At 41.5% G+C, this 26,447-nt stretch overlaps 1 protein-coding gene and 1 non-coding gene across 4 annotated transcripts in view; both read right to left on the bottom strand.

Moving 5' to 3' along the window:
* Nucleotides 1-26,447, bottom strand: part of spir (spire type actin nucleation factor) — a 442,084-nt gene that overhangs the window by 201,150 nt on the left and 214,487 nt on the right. For all 3 annotated transcript variants that reach the window (XM_072302604.1, XM_072302606.1, XM_072302605.1), the window contains exon 3: nt 19,862-19,979. In XM_072302604.1, the coding sequence (XP_072158705.1) occupies nt 19,862-19,979 (118 nt within the window). The remainder of the gene's footprint in view (nt 1-19,861; nt 19,980-26,447) is intronic.
* On the bottom strand, nt 4,145-4,260 carry TRNAL-CAA (transfer RNA leucine (anticodon CAA)). The gene is made up of 2 exons: nt 4,223-4,260; nt 4,145-4,189 (listed from the first exon to the last, which is right to left on the bottom strand). It is a non-coding gene; the product is annotated as a tRNA-Leu (tRNA).

Raw genomic sequence — 26,447 nt, 5'->3', positions numbered from 1 at the left:
ACTATGACAATCTGATTTTTCAAAAGTCCTCAAAATTGTCTCACCATTGTGTCTAGCGTGGTTTCCACATTGGTACGAGTTAATTTTAACACGCAGGAAAAATACATGGCGAAATTTCCATTCTCACCCTCATCTTGGCAGCTGAGCCAATAATATCTCCGTCACCGATTCCTGGATCGCATTTCTTTAACACATCTTGAAAAAACTAGATTGCTTATCAAAATATGTTCTTGACAAAAGAGGTTGGAATTTTCCTTGAAAATGAATATTTTGCGGGCGAAGATTAGGGGATCTTCAGATATTCATAGGACCTTTTTCCTTAGCAAGGCTGAACAGTACGTGCACTGGCCACAAAGGTCTAGCTCAGGTTGCATTGCATCAGCGTTGCCAAGCAAGGAACACAATCGAAAATCCCTAAAAACATCTGGAAATCTAGCAAATCTTAAAACAAGCCTGGCAACCCCGCCCTGCATCCGAGCGGTCACCGGTTCGAATCCCGATCATGATCGGTCCGGAACCGTTCGTGAAAATTACAACGTTCCATGAAATGACACCAGAAGTGAAGTGATGATCCGTGCACTTTCTTCCGATAGAAAGTTGCATTCCCGGAATGGCGCCGAGTTGAGGAATCCGCAAGATCTAGTTTATTTTTGAGTGTAGGGATCGCGACCCCCCTCTCCCCTTTCACTCTTCTGGCGCTGTTCGATATGGAAGATAGTAGAGCTTATTAGACTAATATCTTCCTCAACAGGTATGTATTAACGACGATCGAGGTGATGGATGGCTTATCGGATTAGTGACGTCATTTTTCGACGAAGCAACTCGGAGGAACAGGAAAGGAACTTGACTTGTCGGTCTTTGTAAAGGTCATCGGTTCAACATACTTTGATTTTGAAAATTTTATCAGCCGTGCATACCGACACTGAAAGTTTTTGTCTAGTTAGGAAAGGGCTGCATCATTACGCAATTAGGAATTATTACTATTTCTGGCTCAGAGATAAAAGCATTTATCTGCACAGCACTGGAAATAAAAGTTTCTTGGATCCAGAGCCCAGACTCTTAAAAACTTTGACAAGAAAAAATGCTATTGATTCAATCGGATTTGGGCTTGAGTCAAAAGGAATCCGCTTTAATTGAGCGGATTGACTCTCGACTCAAGCAAAAATCCGATTGGATCAAAACTATTTTTCTTTTTAAATATTTCTTGAGTCTGGACTCTGAATCCAAGGTACTTTCTTTCTTGAAGCATGCTCTCGTTCTAAAATGAGCTGGAGATAGGGGTTCCGTTTTGCGAAGTATGATCCACATTAACTACATGCGATTAGGAATCACTAGATTCGGTTTATTTTAAAAACAAAGCATGCGCCTATAGTTTTCCGGTCCAAATGATCCATTAACCGGGGACAGTAAGCTCTTTCCTCTTCCAAAGAAAACCTACTGACTTATATATGCGTTCTGAAAAAAAAATAACTCAGAAAAACTATAACTTCGATTTTTAGTGTAAAAGTCTCATTTTGAATATAACTCCTATTTTCGTCATATAATAACAATAAAAATTATAAAAGCGTCATTATTCAGCGAAACAAATTATAGAAAATTTGAAATTCACTGAAAACGGTGCTCGAAAACACAGGACGGAAAAGAATCTACGCGAGACATCCATTTCGAAATTGAAATGTTACAGGATGAGGTTTTCCTTCGATAATTTGTCCCCCCTCCCTAAAAGGTATAATCTATTAGAAACATGCGACAGAGCCGCTGTGACCCCCGCGCTATCAGAGAATTATTGGCTGATAAGAGTGGCGTGTTCGCGTGTGGCACGAGATAAAAAACGAATACATTTGGAGACTTTTACACGGCCGTTCACTTGGGAGGAAAGGTCCCCCGTTTATTATGTAAAAAGCATTGAACGGAACAAGGTACTGTCGTCCAATTAAAAGGCCTGAACATCGTCCTTTCAGCGACCGCTTCCAAGTTCGAACGGAGGTCTTTGGCAAGGTTGGTACTTTGCCGTCAAGTCCCTTTCTCCACTCTCAGAAATTTTCTGAAAAAGCTTGGCTTGACAATGAGATTGTGTCTAGTTTTTTTCATTTTGGGAATCCTGATTTTTCCTGATTTATGACTGTTAAATCCTGATTTCATAATTGAATCAGTGAGAACGAAAACACACTAACTCGAAAAAATGAAAATAATCAAGACACGCACAAAACTGCCCGGTAGGTGAAGAAGTTACTTTCAGAAAAAGATTTTTGCTGCCGAAAGACAAGTACTAATAGACACTTTAAAGGTTCAAGTTGGAACAGATGTGCTGACTTCAACGACCTTTATGTAAATTAACTGTCTTTAATGGAAGTTGATTATTTTCGAGTTACCGAGTTGGTGTGTTTTCGTTCTCACTGATTCAACTTTTCCAAATCCTAATCAAATCTGATTTTTTGCGGAGAAAAATTAAAATTTCTGCATAAGCGTATATGCGAAAACAGAATAGCTCGATAAAAAAAAAAAAAAAAAAAAAAAAAAAAACACAATCGGACGGCCGGCCTTTCTCAAATCCTGATTTTACGACTGATTTTGCCTCAAATCCTGATGAAATCGGGATTAAATCCTGATTGACCTCAAACCTGATAGAATCGGGAAAATCTTGATGCTCGACACCCTGAATAATAACATACGAAGAAGAAAGAAAACAAAAATGATTATGGGTGCTCTTCTCAATACGCGGTTTCATTTTAACCATAATTTCAATTTTTAACACCCTGAGTTCCCGAAAAAAAGGCAAATTCTTAAGAGAACCTTTGAGTTTATTTCTAGATGTTCAATTAGATCCACTTCTGACCGAACTTTCTTGAGCAGATTAAGGCCCGTGGTCGACGGATTGGGGTCGGATTTGGCGGATCACAGGCCGAGGGGAAATCGTGAAATCGATTCATGGATCGAAAGGACAATTAAAATCGGATCCGAATTCGCGTGCGTTTAATTGTCGACGCTCGGTCCGTCCTATTCGGCTTCCAACTAACAAGTCACAAACACGTAACTCCACTTAAAAACCTTCGTAGATACGCGGTTGCGCTGTGCGATAAATCGATTGATCTGCCATTTAAACCCATGGAGAAGGATCGATTATCAGAGTATGCCTACATAATCGATTCTTCACCATAGTTTCAAATTGCAAAATATCGAGAGCAGATGATTTACGCTCCGCCACTGATACGTGGTTTTTGCCGAACGTGGCAGGGTAGACATCCCGACGCGGCCATCAGGACGGCGTCAGACAGGTGGGCGCTCAAGGTAGGTATAATTGGGTTGGATGCTTGCTCCCAACTAGGCTTCCACCAATGTTGCCAGTTTTCTCTTATACAATAATGTGGTTATAAAGCACGATCTATGATCGAAGAATCGGCTAAGGTGGCAATCATGGCCGTCTTTGATGGGTCAGGTCCAATTAAGATCCAATTCGGGCCTGGACTCGTGGCGCTATTGGATTTTTTTTTTTATTTAATTCTACGACTTTCGCGCCTTCCAGTCAACCCTTCGGCTGGATTCAAAGAAGCAAGAGCTTGCGTGACGGTGGAGTGCTGATCATCTATGGTGATGGGTTGTCTCTGTGGTCACATGTGCTCTAGCATTAGATTGTTGTTTGTCGATACTTTGAGACCACTCAATATTGATCTAAAATCTCAATTGAAAAAAATAGACGTACATAACGATCGACACAGATCGTCGGTAATGCTATACGCATCGATTTCGGACGTTGATATGTGTTGAGACGGACGTTATTGCGTCTTACGGATGGCTATTCACGAGGAGCACATAAAGTACTTACTCGCATTCGGTCGCTAAAGTTCTCGCGTTTCTTTCAATTTTTCAATTCAAGAGAGATTCTTTCCTTTCATTTTATTCTTTACGATTTTTTTGGGTTTTAATTTTCTACTTTATTCTTTAGGGATTTTATATTTGCTTTTAATTTTTAATTTTATTGTTTGATGTTTTTCTTCTATTATTTATGTATGTCTTGTATTCATTCCGTTTAACACCCCCCCCCCCCCCCCCCCCCCCCCCCCCAGGTCCAGCATGATTTCATCCGCATCCAAAAATTATGATAGATCAATTTAAAACTTAAAAATACTTGGGATTAAAAAATATGTGTCAGAAGTGGGATTTGAACCCACGCCCTCAGAGAGGACCAGAACGCTCGGATCTGTCATGAACAGACAAGGTGAACCTTGAGTCTGGCGCCTTAGACCACTCGGCCATCCTGACCACATATGCACCCGTAAATTATATCAGCTGATTGGACTCTCGCCGAGTTACATGGAACCATGAGTAGATAAATCAGATCTGATCGATCTGTATTTGCATAAGTGGGACAGTCAAACTTTAACTCTGCGCAGGCATATAAAATAGTAACATCGCCTTTTGCTACATATACAATAAAAAAAAAAAATTACGTAGAAAAATAAAAAAAAATTCTCGATGATACCAATAATTTTTACCGAAAACGCAAAATGATAGGGAAAATTATGACAAAGAAATTTTTTAACACCTAAGCGAGAGGCATGCTGCCGCGATGGGAAAAAACCCCGTAAGAACATTCGGATATTGCAAAATGTCTTCTAAAAAGATACAACTTGTAAGGAAAACATGCTCATTTGTTACTTTATCAGAGCACTTTATTTGCAGTCTTTATAGATTTGACTTATTCCCGGAAAAATACCGAGTTGTTTCGGCATACTCGTGCGACATTGTTTTCCATTACACGGTAGTATGATCCGACGGCGCAGCAAAATCGCTGCCAATACTCATAAATAGGCTGACCGGCGATGGAAGCCAACACCCAATTATACAATTTCCATCGAGGCGCCGGAATGGGCAATAAATAAGATATATCAAATCTTGGAAGAATAGAATCGGTAATATGGAATGTTTGGTCTTTACGACCAAATGGATCTTCCGAGCGAATGGAATCCTCTCGATTTTCACGGCTACCGCCGCGCCGCGGCGAATGGGCGCGGGATAGAGGTGCCAAAAAGCCGATCTAGAGATTAAAATTGGTCATAAACCTGCGATAATAAACGGGTATCGGTGCTGTTTGACGAAATTATAATTATAAAGGCACCTGCTCGATGGGGAACACTATAAAAAGAAACGGTTCGGTTGAGGTAGATAGTTAAAAATAATCACAAATTGTGAAATAAAATTGAATCACTTCATTTTGGCCTCATGTTTTTGAAAATAGACTGGGGAAAATAACATTCATAGTACTGATTAAGTACTAAATCATCTCTTCTATTTATTAACGATACTAGACTCATTTAGATCCCGAAGTTGTTCTTGGAACTGAAGACGATTCAACCATTAAGCCAGAAATGTCTGAACTGAGGGTTAGTTCCCATATTCCGGGGGTACTTTGGGTTTTCACTAAAGTACCTATAAAATCTCGCACCTAAAAATATGAAACGGGATGGCCAGAAACATATGAAATGGAATTCTGTGACTTTCACAGGACCCAAGTTTCATCGGCCAAGTTTCCAGAAACTGTCTTTTTTCAAACAATATGAAATAAAATGCAATATAAATGTTACAATCGCCCTATTTCACCCTAATTTATTAATTACTAACCTACGTAGGTAAGCCAACAAACTGAAGTTATGAGACACGATGCATAGGCAAAGGGGGTCGGCAATAGAAAAACTAACGGCAACTAACCCACGAAGGACCCTCTAGACAGTCCATCATTTTCCCCTCACTGGAAAAAAAAAAAACACATTGTATCTAGAGTCCAGACTCTTGAAAACATTGACAAGAAAAAATACTCTTAATTCAATCGGATTTTTGCTTGAATCAAAGCGAAACCCGCTTAAATTAAGAGGCTTGGTTCTTGATTTAAGCTAGAGTCTGATTGAATCAAGAGTACTTTTTCTTGTCGATGTTTTTAAGAATCTGGACTCTAGATCTAATGTGTTTTTCTTTCCAATGCTTAGTTTGTAACAACCACCCGTTTCAACCAATAGGATCAGTCATTTTCCCTTCGTATTTTTTGTCGATCGCTTTGTTTATAAACTTCAATGATCAGCCCGCTGCATGGGTCTTCTCCGGCGCAAAAGACTACTTTTTCAGTGGGCCCCGAAATGAATCAATATGAACTCACGACATGACCCCCGCCCGGTTTTTGGCATTGGCCACCCGCGAATTCCGGCGCGTCCACTTTCGTTTTTCTATGTTATGCGAGTCAACTCCGACGCATCACTCACCGTCTCGGCGCTGCTGCGCATGCGCAATACCCGTCCACCGCGTAATATGTATGCGAGGCGCACATACTCGAAAAGCTTCCGCTGGAAAGCACGGCGACAAAGATGATGGATTCGCGACCGCAAAAACACACAGAAAACATCGCGACGAAACGTACGTGGACTTTTAATGTAAGCTCCAGGTATGGTTCGAGAAATGATCCTCAAACCACCACCAACTTGAGGGAGCAAAACGACGTCATTTTCCACGTAATTCATTAACGTTTGACCGCAAAGAGTGCTTCGGAGGATGATTCAGCTTTCTACTGCACATCGCGGTTGTCCTTCACGTGTGACTCCTGGTCGTGATGGGAAAACTTGTCGGACGACGAGCAGAATTGTGATGGACCCGTCTGAGATGAGCCTTAAATGAATCATTCAGTTCAGAAATGAACCAAACTGAAGAAACATTTTCTTGAGACATTACTTCGACTTGAAGCGGTCGTTTCTTGTTGATTTTTAGAGTTGAATCCGTGCGGACATATGTATGTAACTTAACGTCAGTTTTTTTTTTTTTTTAAAGTAAAGAAACGTTGTTCTACTATCGTCAAGTTTAGGTTTAAAAGAACGATAGTAAAACAACGTTTCTTTGACTCAAAAACCTGACCTCAAGTTAAATCCGCACGAATTATCTAAACAAACCAAATTTTGTCGACGAGAAACGAAACTTTAAGTCAAAATGATACCTCAAGAAAAAAAAATTGAGAAGGAAATATACAAAACATGATCGAAGTCAACAGTTTTCAATAGTTCGGAAATATTATTAAAGCACATTATTTACATATCACTAATAGACGAAGGTACTGCAGCTTTTTCCCCGTTGGAGGGGGGGAGGTGGGAGATATAAATCCTTCCCGTAGACCAGGCACAGGCGGATCCAGCAATTTGGCAACACCGGATTTCCTCCAATTCAACCTATGCTAAATAATCGATTCTTGAGAGAGGACCCGGCCCTTCCAAGAATCGATACATTTCCATAGGTTTATAAGGAGAAAAGACAATGTTGTCAATTTGCTGGATCCACCAATGAGGCCAGGGTACACAGGATGCACATTGAGGCTTCAGCCGAACGTAATTTCTACATCCTTGAGTGAAATGCACTCTGGATTTCACTCCAAGATTTTTACAGTATGACGCGATCAGAACGGAGTGGAGTAGTAACCAGACCCACCCTCGGCGCACATACCAACGGAGGCAAGGAACTTGCTCTAAAAAGCAAATATTACAGATGACAGTGCGGTCGTTTCGGATCGTTAACACACCATCGAGAGTAAATATTACTTTTACTACGCGTCCGCTCCTTGGCCGAGCGAGAGTGGACTGGCGCCAAAAAGCCGCGACTCCAGCTCCAAGTCGCGTCGCGACGACAGGGGTCCGATTCCGCGAGTGCGGCCCCGAAAGCCGGGTGCCGCCGCCATTGCCAGATCTACCCAAAAAACCTAAATATTTTATTCGAAATGACAAATTAACATTTTCGAAGTTCCCAACACTTTCCTGACTCTTTACAGTTTTTGGACGGAAAACTTATCGAATTTCTTACGACTAGAAGATGCACTGGAAAAAAAACACATTGGATCTAGAGTCCAGACTCTTGAAAACATTGACAAGAAAAAGGACTCTTGGTTCAATTAGATTTAAGCTTAAATCAAAAGGAAACCCGCTCAAATTAAGAGGCTTGGTTCTTAATTTTCTGATTGAATCAAGAGTATTTTTTCTTGTCGATGATTTTAAGAGTCTGGACTCTAGATCCGATGTGTTTTTTTTTCCAGTGTGTCGTGTATAGAAATGCTTTTCAAAAGACGTATCAGAGGGTTAGAACCGCATATGTGAACTTGGCATTCCTTTCGCTCGTTTGAATCAAATTCTGAACGCACGAACGTGCGATCCCGAGACTTTGATTAATTACCATTTGGCACCTGCGGTATCGGTCTGATGCACGCCCGACCCCGGCGTCGCACTCTCGTTTGGCACGCGAAACGTCGCGCGTCGGAGCGCCATGTGTCGCGGGGGCATAATTTCGTGATTTACGAGGGATTCCGCGGCCTCCCACGCGCTCGACCCTCCCCCCCCCCTCCCTCCCTCAGGAGAAGGATCTGGAATTCGCGGACACTCTCGCCGATTTAACCGTTTCGCGATTTCCCTCCGTGTGCGTGGTGAATCGCTTGGATCCGCTGACTGCGACGAGAATGACGTTATTGGGGAATTTGCACACAAAAATTTTAGTGCTGCATCCGAGACTGGGTGTCTACTAAAACAGGCTGGTCAAAAATCAGTACTTTTTCAGTACAATGCCGAGAAATTCCGTACCTTCTTAACGGAAAAATTCAGTACTTTTTCAGTAACACCCAAATTAAAAAAATTCACTAATTTGAATTTCTCGCTTAAATTGCTACAAAAATGACAAAAAAAGAGAAAAAGTCCCGGACCTTCTTGTGGAATTTCCGCACTTTTTCAGTACTTCCGGATCGCCCTTGAAAAATCAGAACTATTTCGGACTTTCCGGACTTGTAGACACCCTATGTGAGTGCTTAATGATGCTCGGTCTCGCAATAACAGCGAATATGCGACTTATTTTCATTTAATTTTTGTTTCCGGTTGATAATGGTGAAATGAAGTGTAGCTATTTCGAAACTTTCTGGGTTTTTCTTTTAATTTGCCCCACTTTTGTAGCCTTTCCCCCAAATTAAGTTGTTATTTTATTAATGTGCTGAGTTCGCAGTCTTTTTTTATAATTGTTTTCTGAAATGAGAAATTGTGGAGCGGCAGATTTAAAAGTGAGAGAATATGCCACCTTGTGTCATCATTTGGCGGAATTTCCTGGTTGACCACGTGTATTTTCGCAGATTAGGTTATCCTCCGACATAAAATATATATATATATTTCCTCCGACAATAAAGATGTTGCATGTGTGAGGGATTTGAAGGCGTTTCGACTCTAAGCTCACAAACTGCAATTCTATTTTTCGGTGGACGCGGAGTCGCGTCGACGTCAGGCGCCTTGATACAACTATTCATGCTCGAAGGATGTCCGTTTTGCATACACCAAAAGCTGAAGGCGTTTCGACTCGAAGCACACAAACTGCAATTCTATCTTTCAGTGGACGCGGAGACGCGTCGATGTCAGGCGCCTTGATACAACTATTCGTGCTCGATGGATGTCCGTATTGCATACACCAAAAGCTGAAGGCGTTTCGACTCGAAGCACACAAGCTGCACTTCAATTTTTCGGTGGACGCGGAGACGCGTCGATGTAAGGCGCTTTGATACAACTATTCGTGCTCGGTGGATGTCCATATTGCATATGCAAAAAACTGAAGGCGTTTTGACTCTCTTTGCGCTTCCCGCAATACGCGCTGAGCGCAAAATTAGCGACGGCGAGAGGTTGCCTCACAGAGGGAAATGGAAGAAGGCGGAGAAAACTCCTTAAAGTTGGTTATTTTGTTTTTCAAGGTAAGGTTACGCGCGGGCAATTTGACGGAATATAAGTCAAAATTCCTTCAAAGGAATAATGCAGATATACAAATTTTACCGTATTGCGGGCCCTGTTCTTCACCAAAGACTTCGGTGATAGTAATGGAAAATTCACATACCAACTTTTTGTTCCCGCATCTAAGACAACTTAAGTATGTGATTTTGCAGTATTTTTTCCTATTTTGTTCTGAAATATTAAATTGTAGAAATTTAAGAGTGAGATAATGTACCGCTTTGTGACGTTATCTGAAGACATTTCCCGATATGACACATGTGTTTTAGCGATTAAGGTTATTTTGACGTATTTCCTCCGATTATTGTTTAATTTAGAAACCACGGACGTCCTCTCGTGCTCACTTCTCTCATTGTCAGGAGTTTCATTTTGAAAATGAAATTTAAGAAATTTCAGATACCTATAATTCTCCGCTGAGTGTCTTGCTTCAAAAACTGTCCAACGCGGAAAAATACCAACTCCACTTAATTGTAAAAAAGTTATTTTGAGGATAGTGAGCATCAATTTTTTCAATTATTTTGTAATTTATTCACTTAATCCATCAATGATTCATTATTTTCGGACCTAATCCCTCTTAAAAGGGAGATTTTTTCGACGATCTGAGGCTATTTAAGTAACGACTTCGATCGAGAAATCATTAAGCTGAGATCTTTCTATTTATAGACTCCTCAAAAGTCAAAGAATGCGTTAAGAAGCTCTTACGCTTTGGTCGATCACAGTAATTACTTACAGTATTTCAAGGCACAGCGCAGCGTTTGGCTCCGCACACCGGAGCCTCGGGGTGCGATCGGCGAAAGAAAACGTTATTTATGGAGAGAATAAGGAATAAGTAATTGCACAGGCGACATATGTATCAGGAAGTGTCTGGGGCCCCACCCTCTCCCCTCCCACCGCCCAGCGGAGCCGGAGTCAAAGATGCGATTATTATTTTGCCACTCCGAAATGGCACTCGCTGCAGTTCTTAATGGTACAATTTATTGATTTTAAATAAAGATTTGCCCCAGCCGCGGCCTCCATTAGCAGCATTAGCGGCGTAATCTGCCCTGCTAAAGAAAAACGCCCTAAGTGCATTCCAAGTTTGCCAAATCTCCTCCCATAAAATGCAAAATTTTCGGAAAACTCGCGAATTTTTTCTCTTTACTTATTAAAAGAATTTCACTCGCAACTTATTCCAGCGTATTTGTAAAATTCAGATGGAAATATTCATAGCTTTTCTTAAAAATAAAGATTTTATTTGGAGAAATTTGGCATCATTTGGATGTTCGCACGAGGTTTCTTCTTAGCGCGGGAGTAATGGCACCGTACTAATTTCATTTGAGACCGGATTTGCATAATTTCGTGGATAGTGTACGGAGGCGACGCGACAGACGGAACGTCCACCCGGTTGGTGACCGGTTGAGAGAGAGGTTATGAGGGGGTTTAGACGTTATACTTATCGACGGCGCCGGCCACCAATCAGGTTCCGTGCCGGCGATCTATGGGGTGACTCCGACGTGTGGGTTCTTAGCTTCCCGCCGACGCACAATGGATCGAGTCGACGATAGAGGTTGGGCGAAATTTGGAAACTTTAAACGCTTATAACTCCGTTTATGCAAAACTTTGAGGTTCTTTAAGTAATTTAATTGGTTTCCTCGTGAAATTTTCTACTGAAGGCATCCCTTGAAGTTTAAAATGTGACGAAATAAACATCAAACTTCGCAGTTTTAGTAAAAAATTCCCTGTCCAAACTATCTAATGGAGGTGTTGCATGTGTGAGGAATTTGCGATTTGACTATTGATTTTTACGTAAAAGTTTGCGAGAAACACGATGGTGACCCTGGTTTTCTCTGAAATCAACTCCCAAGCTCGATAAAAGCTCTCAAAGTTGAGGGCGTAATGGAGGGGATATTGCACGCTAACCTGAGAGTCTACGTCTACATCAAGACAAACTCTCCATGCAAAGATAGGGAGCAAATACATTGACAAGGTTGCCGTGATGTAGAGGTGGACTCTCAGGAAAGCGTGGGATATCCCCTCCATTTTGGTCTCAACTTGAGAGCTTTTTTTGAGCTTGGGGGTTGATTTCAGAGAAAACCAGTGGCACCATCGTGTTTCTCGCAAACTTTTATATAAGAATCAATAGACAAATCGCAAATTCCGCACACATGCAACATCTCCATTGACTAGATCCACTGTGCGACTACTGATGATGGAGGGTCGTGTGCCATTTGAAATCTCAACGGCAGGATTAGGTGAGGATGTTTATGAGAGCGGTATTACAAGAGGATCATAATTGCATATGTACGAGATGTAGTCAGGTTCGATGCCCTTGCAGGAACTAATGAACTCTTTTCGACCAGGACGAAAGGATACGACTAAACCAGCTTATCGGTAACGCGTGAAGTTGCCAAAAAATTGAAGGCACTTTTCGTGGTTCGTTTTAGTCACGGGTGTTCGGAATTATTGGCCCTTGCTGGGACTAATGAAATATTTTTATCCTTAGGGGCTTAATATTGAGTTTATTTTACTCTACGGATATATTCTTCTTTGCTATGATAAACTTTGGTGATTGATTTAAGTCATGAGGTGATGAATTCATTAAATTTTATTGATTTAAGTGATGAGGTAGTGAATTCGTTAAATTTTATAGAGTAAAATGTATATTTTGTATGATTTATTGGCGGTTATTTGTATTTCATTAAACTTTTAAGTTCGGTAAAACTAATAATTTTCAAATTTATAAATAGACTAGAGGGCTAAGCCCCTTGACGCTACGCGACTGAACTCAGGCGGATCCCTCGTGGGTTCAGCGCAATTCACAATATTTAAGGAGCCACATTTTTAGGGTAATTCATGAAACCGAGCAAGGTGTAAGGTCGCAGGAGCAATCGATGTTGCATCAATTTTTAAACGCCAAAACTCTATTTTAAAGAACTTTTAGCGTATGGCGAAGTTCAAGGAGCGACTGTTTGGATTGCCCACTGCGGACGGCAGGAATTATGAACGACGCTGTGTCAGGTGTCCCAACAAATCGCATAGCCAGCGTCGCGTCGCACAGTGGATCGAGTCAATAAGAGAGGTCAAACAAAAATTGGAAACTTTAAACGCTTATAACTCCGCGTATACAAGACTTTGAGCTTCTGAGAGCGGTTTCATTGGTCTCCTCGTAAAATTTTCTTCTAGAAACACCCCTTAGAGTTTAAAATATGATCAAGCAAACATCAAAATTTGCAATTTTAGTCAAAAATTTCATGTCCGACCTCTCGAATTGTCTCGATCCACTGTGCGTCACTTCGCCGTGATAGAAAGCGATGCCACTCGGTCGGGTCACTTGACGTGATGGACACGACGCGACGCGACGCGACGCGACGCGACGGACGGTAAGCGCTAGTGGTCTTTAGCGCCGTTTAATGGCCAATACCTGCCCTCTCTCCCCCTGACCACGCTCCCCCCTCTCCCCCGCACGCGTCGGTATCATTGGAATCCTCGATCCGTAGCGTCGCGACGCGTTCGGCGTCGTTCTCTTAGTCACACGCCCGCGGGACTAAATCGTTTGAAAGCTCCTCGGGTGATAAGCTTGATGAGCTACTCGATTATTAAGCTCTGTCGCGTTACCGGGAAAGAACGGTAACTAAGTGCAGAAGTGAAGTTTTGAGGAGATGGACCAAATGGACTTCATTTTGCAATTTGGAACCTTTATTTCTGGTTCAACCATAAGAACACTAGAGAGAAGAACAACAACAACAGAAGAAGAAGAAGACATAAGAATACTAATGCTGGGTGTCTCCTAAAAGAGGCTGGTCAAAAGGGAAGTACTTTTACAGTACTTTTTCAGTACATTCTCGAGAAATTTAATACCTCCTCCAATAGAAAAATTCCGCACTTTTTCAATACTTGCGGACCGCCCTTAAAAAATCAGTACCATCTCCGGACTTTCCGGAAATTCCGGACTTGTAGACACCCTGTAATGGCACAAAGTTTGTTCCTGGACTGATTGTGCGTAAAATATTGTATTTCCGAAATGCAAAATGTAGTCCGAATAGCGTCCGAGCGAGACATTTTTTCGAGGGAGTTTTGCATTCATTGTAATATTGCCAATAATTATCCAGACGTCTTGAATAGAATATTCCGATGACTAAAAATCGATGAATTATAGCTCCGACTCTATACAGTGGACAACAGTATAGGTGCTAGCATACATACAGAGAGACTTTAACGCGAGGTTAGAAATGTAAGCAAAGTTCATTAAGCTTGTAAATCATTGAGATAAGCCATCAATAACACAAGTGACGACTCGATTAACTCAAAAAACAGATAAAACGATGATGGAAAGTCCATAATAGTTTCCATTCCATCAAAATAATATACATGAACGCCACACATGATTATGTATTTGTCTTTATTCATATCGTATGTGAAAGAAAATGAATCAGTGAGAAGGAAAACACACCAACTCGGCAAAATGAAAAGAATCAAGACACACACGAAACCGAATGTACATGAAGAAATTAGTCTAAGAAAGAGATTTTTTGTGTCGAAATACAAACAGTTAAGGGCATTTTAAAGGTCCAAGTTGGAACACATGCGCTAACTTCAATGACTTTTATAAAAATTGACCGTCTCTTATGAAAATTGAGCAATTTCGAGTTACCGAGTTGGTGTGTTTCGTTCTCACTGATTCAAATAAGCTTAATGGAGAAGTTTTTGATTCTTGTCAAAGTTCAGAAAACCTCGAGTTTCAAAATCCGCCTCTCAAAATTTCATCCAAGCCTGCGCATCGGTGTGAACCCGGATTTACCGTCAAACATATCATCACTCCTCCGACGTAAAAGCGTACCTCGATTTCCACGTGGGCCCTGTTCTCGGTATAGTTCCATGCTTCCGGGGGTTCATCCGGGAAAAGAGATACGCCCATTCGTCAGAGGAGCGACGTTATAACTCATCAGACGGCTTGCAGAGAATTTTCTCGCTCCGTCACGCAGCGTGGCGTGAGCGCCTCGTTCGAGCGGGTAGAAGCGGAGGTTTCGTCAAAAATTTCAGCCGAAAAAAGATCCGTCGCGGAATTAGCATAGATAGTTTAGAAACCAAGCTGATGTCAGACGTGTGATAGGCGGTTGCCCGGGCCTTATTTCGACGCTCCTCCGACGGAAGTTCATAGTCGCAATTCGAGATGAGCCCTAACTTCGGTATAACTCCGTGCTCTCCATGGCTCACGTTTAAATGGAGATACGGTCTTTCATTGGTGGTAGGGCGGTTTAAATGCGAGCCGGAGACAGAAGATGGCGCTCTCGATAAGACGCTGGGCAGACGGACTGTCGGCCGGGAAGACGGATGAGGTCTGCAACGTCCGTTTGGACGTCTGGAATCTCGAGAACAGACCAAGATCCGACGCGGGGTGTCAAAGCTCTGGGTATTTAGCGTCCGGTAAAGAATGAGGCAGTGCAGAAACTTACCGACTCGGAGAAATACAAATGCATGTAATTAACTAGGATTAACCAAACTGCTACAGTGGCGTGGCGTGAATAATCGATTATCGATATCTCGCCATTTGAAGCTACGGTAAAGAATCGATTATTAAGGTGTTCGCTGCGAACACCCTGTTTATCGATCCTTTTTCATAGGTTTAAACGGCGGATCATTCGATATATCGCAAAGCACGCCACGCCACGCCACTGAACCAAACTGCATCTCACCTTGCCGAATTTCTTCTCATCTTTAATTTTTTTCAAACAAACAGATAAACGGCACAATGGACCACTAGACAAGGTACGAATTGCAGCATTCTGAAACATGTTTCGAAGCTAAAATTTTACGTAAAACACGATGCTCACTACAAAAATTACCGCAATGAACTCCTTACGAAGATATTTAATGATTCTTGATGCGTGAATACAAACCACTCGCTCGTAAAAACTCAATGCTTTACGTGATTCACATTGCGCGCTAAACGTTATCATGACAGTCTCTGCGATATACAAATCTGGCAACCTCAATCTTGACGCTTCGGCTCAGCTATAGCAAATTGCTAATAGTTTGAACAACACATGGTGGGAAATGAACATTGCTCGATTGAGAAGCTTGCTGAAACCGTTGTAGTGCACGATTTGACTCACGTAGAGCTTTGAGTTTCTTGTGAGCGGGCAGTTCAAATTCCTCGCAACCAATGTGAAATAAAAACCTTAATATCTTCGTTAGGAGTTTGCTCCAGTAATTTTCGTTGTAAGAATCGTGTTCTACGTGAAATTCTGGTTAAGAAACATGTATCAGATTGCTTGTACCAGAATTCGTACCTTGTCTAGTGTTCCATTCTTTAAAAGGACCCCGTACACTCCTTATAGGAAAATGCACCATGATCGAGTTTTATTAATTCTTTTATTGCGTTCAATTCCTCTCAAGATGCTTATCAAGTAACCATTGCACCAACTCTCTGCGATGCACCGTTTTCGCAAAAAACCATCGTGATTTTTGAGCCATTTTTTTTTTTAGATTTTTTTTTGCTCTAACTAAAGTTTGCAACAGGCCCATTGAATTCTGACTTGAAACTTTGTAAGTTTATTCTTCATAATATCCGAAAAATTCAGAGTAAGTTGCGAAGCGTTATCGCTTGATTCTCTACTAAATAAATGAAACACGAGAGGAAGTTAGGCAATTTGAAATAAGGTTAGGCTGATTCAGGTTAAACCGTTCGCTCTGTTGATAATCTGTCCTCTTATTGGCTGAAAAACTTCACTGGAAAAAAAACACATTGGATCTACAGTGCAGACTCTTAAAAACATCGACAAGAAAAAGTACTCTTGATTCAATCAGAATCTAGCTTAAATCAAGAACGAGGCCTCTTAATTTAAGCGGATTTCGTTTTGATTCAAGCAAAAATCCGATTGAATCAAGAGTATTTATTCTTCTCAATGTTTTCAAGAGTCTGGACTCTAGATCCAATGTGTTTTTTTTCCCAGTGTTGAGCCCGCAAATTTCATGACCCAAAGACCAACAGCATTAAGGCGACAACGCTGTTGAGTCGTGGATCCGGTATGCAAGTCTTCGTTTGTGAATAAATTCGTTTGTGTTCTCCGGCTCCAGCAAACGGGAATCGATGCACCGAGAGAGCGCCAGCATTCAGCATTCAACATTCAACATTCAACATTCAACGGACTCTCCTCGTCGTGTCGCTTGATAGACTGTAACGAGAGGAAACTTTTAAAGGCCTACTTTTGCCGGGGCTTCGAAAGTCCTTCTCTGTGTTTACCTTTCGCCTCCGATCGTATTGTCAGATTTAAGCTCCGTTTCCACGGTCAAAATGGGATGTCAATGCGACTGTTGAGTGCTGCCCTTCAAAATGTAAAAATGCCTCCTTTTGATCATCATAAATCGCGACGTTTACAAATGTTCACGAAAATTCGTGATTTATTGAAGGAAATTTGACAACGCCTGAAGGCTCATACGGCGTTTTTCCATAGCACGGCAGTATGAGACACTGCTTACTTCTCTAACAGCGCGTTAAAGTCTCTTAATATGTATGCACATTATACCTGTCTCCACATGATAGGATGTGCTTGAATGACCAGTTTTTTCTTTAAAACTAAAATTTCTCTTGAAAAAAATAGCCTGGCGTATACATTTTCCCCATTCTCCCGTTCACTCTCATATTTATCTCAAAAATGAGCTCAGACTCTTGTAAGCTTGACGCTTGCTTTACTCAGTCACTTTTCCGACGCCCCGAAATTATTGATTGCGCTTAGCCTCCACAGATGAATCGCTTGACGCACTTGATTATGTCCATCGAAAAAACTTCAATACTCAAGATAATCGACATGACGACCGTTGAAAGACCGATGAGTATGACACGTCAATTAAACCCAACCTCCGAGGGCAACGAACTCACTATTTTTTCGCGATCGTCTTCTAATTTCTCATCTTATTGTACACGCTGCGTCACAATCTCCAGTTGGCTGTACGTACATAACACCATTTAAAAACACGAACTAAACTCTTCTTAAAACGCTGAGCTCATCGTTTTCCCGAATTCGCCGGTTTCTCATCTCGGTGCCGAACATCCTGACCGATTGACCCGTATACCATCAAAGATCGCGGATAGCTCTCAAAAATAGGTCGGTGCAGTGCTGCACCGAAATTACCCCGATGCACCGACACAATGACCTCGACTACCTCTGATAATCCTCCCTCATTTAACGCCCGGCGCTTCATAACAAAGAGATTAATGACCTGCAGGAGGTCGGGCGTAATTGAGAGGCCACCGTAAAACGGTACGGTCAGGGTCAAATCGATGCGAAGATCCCTATCTAAGTAGACTGAATAATCGGAAATCGATACATCGATGGATTTGCGGGATGTCGCAGACGTCGGCGACTTGATTGCATCGTTGCCGCATTGAAACAATTTAAAAGAAAGAATATAAATTCAGCGATTCGAGCTGTCCTAAATTTACATTTTATCCAGCTTGAGGAATAGCCTTATGATCTTAGCATCAAGGTGACTTAAAGACTTGTGACTAGGTGACTTTGTGCATAAAACAAAGATAACCTTAATAAATATTAAAAAAAGAGATTTATCTTCATCGACTCGACTGTATCCTCAAAATGCTGCTAGCAGGAGAGCTTTTTCGATGAGCGCAGCATGGTAAAGTCTAAAATTCACTCATCTAACAATTATCTATAGTTAACCCATAGGCGGATCCTTGGTGCAGGCAAGCTATTGTCAAGATGCCAAGGGCTTAATCTTAGATTAAAGCTGAAGTGTTATATTTTTTAATGCGATGGCTAAAAGTGCGTGAATTGAGACGTGAAGAGTGAAATTTAGACGACTGAGTTTTCGACAGTTTCGTGAGAGAAAAAATTTCGTGTTCACTGTGGCAAACGTTTCACAGTAGCCCCATTTGACAAGAGCGCTCAATTGCTCGGCCGTTCGGTCGATTATTGCCGACCAACTAACTGATTCAAGTTTTCACGCTTGACCTGCGATTCTATCCGTAAGATTTGACCTCTCAATCCATTGCCCCGCCGGCAAAAAAAGCGTAACTGCATTCCGAGTGCAACGCTGTTGCAGACTTGTCTTCGTGCAGTCTGGAGCTCAAGTGCACATGCAGTTACGGCTTTTTGACTACGACCTAGGTCACTCGCGGATCCGGGAGCGAAAGAGCAAGAACCCGATCAATGAGTGGCAATCTTTCCATGAAAATAGCATGACGACCAAGCCGCAAACGCGTTCATTGCTGGTGAAGAGCCTTCAAAATGTGGGGAAATAGAACGTTTGTACACTTGCATTCTTCGTGGGCGTCACGTAAATTTTCATGATTTCATCAGTCCGAAATTTTAGTGTAAATCCAGATAAGTAGCAGAATTCTTTTAAGAGCTGTAAGAGCAGTGTACAGGAAATAGAGATTTCAGAGAATTTGCATTTCTGAAATTTTGTGAATTTCATCTTTAAAATGATACTATTGGGAAACTGAGCACGGGGATATCTTCGGTTTCTAAATTGGACAATTATTGGAGAAAATATGACAAAATAACCTAATCTGCTAAAATCCATGTGTCTAAAAGGAAAATGCGCAAGATGACGTCATAATGCGGCACATTTTCTCACTTTTAAATCTATTTTCCTCCAATTTCCTATGTCAGAAAAAAATTACGAAAAATACTGCGAACTCAGCTCATTAGGCACTTTCAGATGAAGCAATACAATTTTTGTGTGCAAATTCTCCATTTTACATTGATTGTATCGCTAGACCACCACCAACTAGTGCGCTAGCTTCTTAACAGAATTTTAGGTGCTATTTGACCAAAAAACATCATTTTTGGACCCTTTCTACACCTTTATTTGGGAGTCGTTAAAATTTTTGATAGTGCAGTTGGAAAATTGGCAAGAAACAAGGAGCGACGGATTTCAAGGCTAAACCAATTTCTTGGGCTACGTTTGACCAAACTTTATTCTCTATTTTCAGGACACGAGGTCTCACTTTTGGGGAAATTTGGGGTGTGGCGCTTGGTAGAGTTAGAACACCGTACCAAATGGTTATGCGTATGAGATACATTACTTGAATATCTGAATGAAACCTAGTTTATTGTTTCAGGATTAAAAAGACAAAGACTGTGACTCACCGTAAGCGGTAACATTGGTAATCAGAGATTCAAGATCAGGGCTCAACCTTCTTTCTTCTTCATCATCGAATCTATGATCTAGCGCTCTAAAAATAATAATACCCAAACTGGCGACAAGCTGAAACACAAAAACAAACAATCATAATTAGTATACACTATTCTTTCAAACTGAGAATTTTGCAGATGCCTTAAAGCGTTAATTTTGCTGAAAAACGGTGTGTCAGTTATTTTTCCAGAGGGTATGGATTCGATTGACGACATGAAAACTTTAATCGATCGACGTGAATCGATCATCAATTATTTAGAAAAACGATATCGATTCGATCGACAGGATCGATCGGAAAATAAAAATATAAACCGTTCGTTCGATTGACAACCGTAAATCGATAGACAAACCCGTGAATGGATCGACAAAGAGGTGAATTGATCGGTATACACGTGAATTGATAGACAACCTCGTGAATCGAAAGACAAACCTTGTGAATCGATCACAAAACCCGTAAATTGATCAAGAAAGCCATGGATCGTTCGAATTTTGTCGATCAATTCACGTATTCATTAGACGATAGAGTCATGCCGATCGAATCAACACCAGGTTTTTAATGATTTGTCAATCGAATCGGTGTCGATCGGTCCACGTCGATCGAATCCATACCCTCCATTTTTTCAGGATTACACGGAGAAAAAAATTTCGTGCGTGGGACCCGAAGTTGAGGTCATATGGAAATCCGAAGTTTTCGGATCATGCATCTAAAAACTTGAGGTCCAGCTGCCGAAGTTCGGGTCAGACATCTGAAGTACTTCGATATATACCGAAGGGTTCGGGTCACACATCTGAAGTACTCCGGTACATACCGAAGTGCCTCGATGTCTGACCCGAACTTCGGCAGCTCGACCTCAAGTTTTCGGATGCGTGATCAGAAAACTTCAGAGATCCATACGACCTCAACTTCGGGTCCCATGCACGAAGTTTTTTTCTCCGTGTACGATTCGAGGGTATCGAAAATCCCCGCTGCATGCGTGAACCTCATTATAAAGAGCCAACCCGGCGACATCGGAGCGGACAATTAGAAAATGCTCGTTGTCGGTGCAATTAATAGAGATTCCGTTCCCGTGGCGTTTCCGGCGGAAGTGCAACTCGCTGAATAAGTGGACGCAATTTCGTCCCTCGCGCGAACCCCGGCGAGTGCTCGCCGCGCTCTCGCGATTTGTCGGGCGACTCCGAACTCCTGGCGAATTAATCGTTTTCCAGTCTCTAATGAGTGGCTCATCTCCGTCCGGCGCACAGTGGAACGAATCGATGGGGGAAGTCGGAAAAAATTTGGAAACTTCGAAACGCTTATAACTCCGTTTATACAAAACTCTGAGGTTCTAAAATTGGTTCCATTGGTTTCCTCGTCAAATTTGCTTCTAGAAGCACTCCTTGAACTTCAAAATGTGACGAAATAAACATCAAAGTCTGCAGCTTTAGTAAAAAAAATCATGTCCGACCACCCTAGTTGACTGAGGTCGAACAAAATTTGGAAACTTCAAACGCTTATAACTCCGTTTATACAAAACCCTGAGTATCTAAAAGTGATTCCATCAGATTCCTCGTAAAATTTGCTTCTAGAAGCACTCCTTGAACTTTAAAATGTGACAAAATGAACATCAAAATTTGCAGTTTTAGTAAAAAATATCATGTCCGACCTCCCTAGTTGACTGAGGTCGAACAAAATTTGGAAACTTTAAACGCTTATAACTACGTTTACACAAAATTTTGAGGTTCCAAAAGAGGGACCATCGGATTCCTCGTAAAATTTGCGTCTAGAAGCACCTCTTAAAGTTTGAAATTTGACGATACAAACATCAAAATTTGCAGTTGTGGCCAAACATTTCATGATCGACCTCTATGATTGACTCGGTCCACTGTGCGGCGCGGCGACGGACCTGCAGACCTGCACCCGGGTGATGCACCAATAGGTCGATTATTGAACCATTATCGAATGACTTTCGATAAATACCACTGAAATGATAGGGATATATCGATCGAGTGAATTCGATAATGATTCGAAAGTCGACCCGCTGCTGCAGGCAAAGCGGAAGAGCAGAGACCCGTGACCCGTGAGACCATTTGTGCATTGAATTGAATTTCTTCTGTTTAATTTCCCTCTCCGAGATCATGAGAGGTTTCGTTCTTCTCGTTCATTGGTCAATTTGCTATTCAAAAAAGCGCTTTGCAAAAGTAGAGTTCTTTTTTAAAGAGAGTTAAGACACCTTGGGTCCTGATGTCACAACTGGCCGGTGCTATTATTTGGTGACGTTATTCATATTCTTCGATCAACTGGACGTATTTCTGCCAAACGGAGCTATGTGTATTAAGAAATGAGCCCTGTGATCTATAAGAATATATGCATAACAGGGCTCACGCCATAATGCACATAGTTCTGTTTGGCAGAAATACGTCCAACTCAGACTGACTAAGAGGCTACATCAGTACGTTATGGTGCGGATCAAGCGCATCATCATTTGCGGATTGTTGCATCTCCGCGCTGTCGCCAACAAGCGTTGAGGCGTCTCACATTTTTTTAAAATTGAGATAAGCTGAGGTTGGATTTGCTAAATATGCTACGATGTGTCCAAATCAAAGATCATTTTGACAAAGAAAAAGTAAGAAAAAAAGAAAGAAGACTACGCAATATTTGTCCAAAATTCTGCCAATTTTTACATACATCTATGATCAGAGGAAAAATCGGTGATATTTTCAGCCGTAAGCGCTCAACAGATTCCTGGTAAAAACACCATATTTCAGTTGAAACATGTTCGAGGTTAAGATAAATTGAGTTCTTTTTTCTAGATAACAAAGGCACTTCCTTCAATACGACTTAGTGAAAAAAAAACAAAATGAATAAAACTTCACATCAAACTGCACTCCGAATATTTTTTGCGAAGGTGAATTTTTAGGCGGCGAGAGAAATTTTGCTTACGATTCGCTCGAAAGAATCATCGAGGATTGCCACAGATTTAGAAAATGAAATTCCCCGACATTTCCCGGAATTTCCTGACAATTGAAGATATGACAGGTGGTTAAGAATACTGACTGATAATGATTTTCAGGCAAAATTTGTTGTTTGAAACCTCAAACCCATTCTCGAAATCAAATAAAGGTATGATTTAACAAATTTTCCCGAACATTTTCGTATTTTTCCCTGACGTTTTCCGATTTTTCCTGACTTTATAAAATTCCCTGACGTATCCCGATATCCCTCATTGTGGCAGCACTGGGAAAAAAAACACATTGGATCTAGAGTCCCAGACCCTTGAAAACATTGACAAGAAAAGTTACTCTTGATTCAATCGGATTTTTGCTTGAATCAAAACGAAATCCGCTTAAATTAAGAGGATTGGTTCTTGATTTAAGCTAGATTCTGATGAATCAAGAGTACTTTTTCTTGTCGATAGTTTTTAAGAGTCTGGACTCTAGATCCAATGTGTTTTTTTTCCAGTGAGCCGTCATCTACTGGATTTTTTAAAAAGTCACTAGGTTCCGTTTCGCTAAAGACTGGCCTTTTCGGACCTATTCAACGGGCCAACGCGACGTCGGGATCCCGGTGCGGGCTGCAGAATGCAACGGCGAAACAAGGGGCGACAAACAAGGACAACCCGTGGCACGATCTAGATTGCATCTTTCGGCGAGCTTGACAAGGCTCATAACTCAAAGGCGACCGCCCCGCGCCTCGAGCGACGCCACACGGCTCCGTTTAGGGAATCGTGGCCGTTCAACAAGTGCCTCCTGAGCTTTTATGATGATTGAATTATGGGGGCAGAGCCGCGATTCGACGCGCGGTTCACGGACGGCGCGCCGGGGAGGCCAGGGTTGAAATCCCCGCACACGGGCGTACCTCGAATCCCCGCATGGATCCCAGAAAGCATGGATTTATATGCAAAACAGGGCTCGTGTGGGAATTGAGATATATCCTTACGTTTGAGAGGCGACATAATGCGACTCGAGCGAATATGTATCGGATTGATCGAACCGATTAAGGTACGTCTAGAGCGACTGTAAGCAAACACTGTGATATCGAACAAATTTTGCTAAATACTTGGATTTCACTACTGGACGGAGAATCTTGAACAGTGTACAGAATGAAATATTTGTGATTTCATACAAGATACATACTTGGAGACTTTAAACGCAGGAAAAAGTATGCAAAGTCGACTCGAGTGAATATGTATCGGATTGATCGAACCGATTAAGGTAAGATCTAGGCGACTGTAAGCAAACACTAACTGCGATATCGAACAAATTTTGCTAGAATACTGGATTCATACTGGACGGAGAATTTGCAGGTGTCTGATGAAATTTTGTGAATTTCATGTTTAAGACGGTAGTACTGAGCATAAAAATATCAAAACAAGTCTTTCGAATACATCCGATCATGCGTCGATAAGCATACTGCGCATACATACTTGGAGACTTTAACGCGAGGTTAGAAAAGTATGCAAAGTCTGCTGAGCTTTTAGATCATTGCGATGAACCATTAAACATATCCTATATCTAAAAATTTAAAAGGAAACGATACTTTTAGCAACTGTGTTCAATATCAGAATGTTTATTTACTTCCTGTGAAGAATCACCTTAAAATGTCATCTCTATATACAAAACAAAAGAGACAAAGTTATCACTGAAAAAAAAGGTGCTTGGCTCAAGCATGATAATTCTTGAATTCGCCGCTAAGAATTTGTTTTATCTTGATTTAAGCTGATTTTTTCTTGATACAAGCGGAATAATGCCTGGGTTAAGCGAAAAAGTAGTTTCTATGAAACGGCAAAATTCTTGATTTAAGAAAAAATACTTCTTGGCGGCAAATTTTCACTGAAAAATAAAATGATGCTTTTAGCAACTGCGTTCAATATCTAAATGTTTGTTTACTTCCGGTGAGGAATCATCTTAAAATGTCATCTCTATATACAAAACAAAAGGGACTAAGTTATCACTGAAAAGAAAGGTGCTTGGCGTGAAAGGTGAAAAAAATTTTTTTCCCAGTGAAATACAGGTATGGGCTGTTTCGGTTCAGATCCTTACATACATAATAATGAATGAAAAAAAAAAAAAAAAAAAAAAACACTAAGAAGTGGCCCAAACTGTATGTAACAAGGTGATGAAATGGTGCTGGGTTCACACCATTTCGCGGGGAACTCAGTTTCGTACTGGTACGCATTAGAGTTCAAAAATTTAATTTTGACTCCTAATTTTAATTTTTGGAATTTCCTGGCTTTGTTTCCCCGCGAAATGGTGTAAACTCATCACCATTTCTCCACCTCATAATAATGAATCAATAACCCCTATAATAATTTTCTTCCGATATGTCTCCGAATCATAAAATCTCTTAATTTTCCCCCAACTTTCCGGTATTTTCCAATCCCCAAAGTTATCGCCGGAGGCAGATCTCACACGGCCGTTTGAGCTGGCAACTCGCAAAGTTGCGTTGCGGTGTCTGTGGGTCGCTCCCAGGCGACGACATTCGTTTTCCGCGCGACCTCGCGGTGACATCGACAGTGTCCCACTGAGCCAGGCCCCCCAGGTAAGGGGGAGGGGGGGTGTCCCCCGGGTCCAACCCTGGATGCGGCGACGGCGCGGCGGCCCTTGCCGGGAAACGGACGGCCCGCTGCGCCGCCGCTCTGCTCCAGTACGCCAGTGCACCACTACTCCACTGAGCGGGGCCGAAACGAACGTGCGACGTCCCGACCACGATGCCATGCCATGTTAGAACCGTTTTCTGGATTGTGTACGGCGAACAAGGACCGGGTTTTCTTGAGGAAGGGGTGACAGATTCTGATAAAGCAGGCAATGGAGCATATGTCAGCACTGGAGGAAAAAAAAACCACATTGGATCTAGAGTCCAGACTCTTAAAAACATCGACAAGAAAAAATACTCTTGATTCAATCGGATTTTTGCTTAAGTCAAGAACCAAGCCTCTTAATTTGAGCGGATTGTTCTTTAATTTAAGCAAAAATCTGATTGAATCAAGAGTATTTTATCTTGTCGATGTTTTCAAGAGTCTGGACTCTAGATCCAATGTGCTTTTTCTTCCAGCAAGGGCGTCCACACTCCACACTCCACACTCCACACTTCACATTTCACGAAAAGGAGAATTTGCACGAAATTGCTTTTATTGCCTCATCTAGGAGAGTTGAAAGAGCTGATTTCGCAGTATTTTTTATAATTTTTTTCCTAGCACGATAAACAATTATAAAAATAGGTTTAAATTTTAGAAAATGCACCGCCTAATGACGTCATCTGGTGGCATATCTTATTTTAAACACGTGTATTTGAGCTTTTATTAGTTCATTTCGTCATCTCCTTGCAATAATTGTTCGATTTATGAAGGGTATTCTCCTGTCCAGGTCACGCAGTGGTTTCCACTTGAGCACGAAATGCATCGATTTCAGCGTGTGCAAATCCTCTATTATTGGTTATGGCGGTCTTAATAGAAGTAGAATAAGATTTTCGCCTAGAAATTTGAGTAAAGTCGCAGAACTAAGCGAGTACTCGATATGATGCGAATATTGTGTATTTTGGTCTCGGAATTCACAAACAGACGT

The sequence above is a fragment of the Bemisia tabaci genome, chromosome 7 (assembly GCF_918797505.1).
Source record: "Bemisia tabaci chromosome 7, PGI_BMITA_v3".
NCBI lineage: Eukaryota > Metazoa > Arthropoda > Insecta > Hemiptera > Aleyrodidae > Bemisia > Bemisia tabaci.
This window is presented reverse-complemented; position numbering and strand designations above follow the sequence as displayed.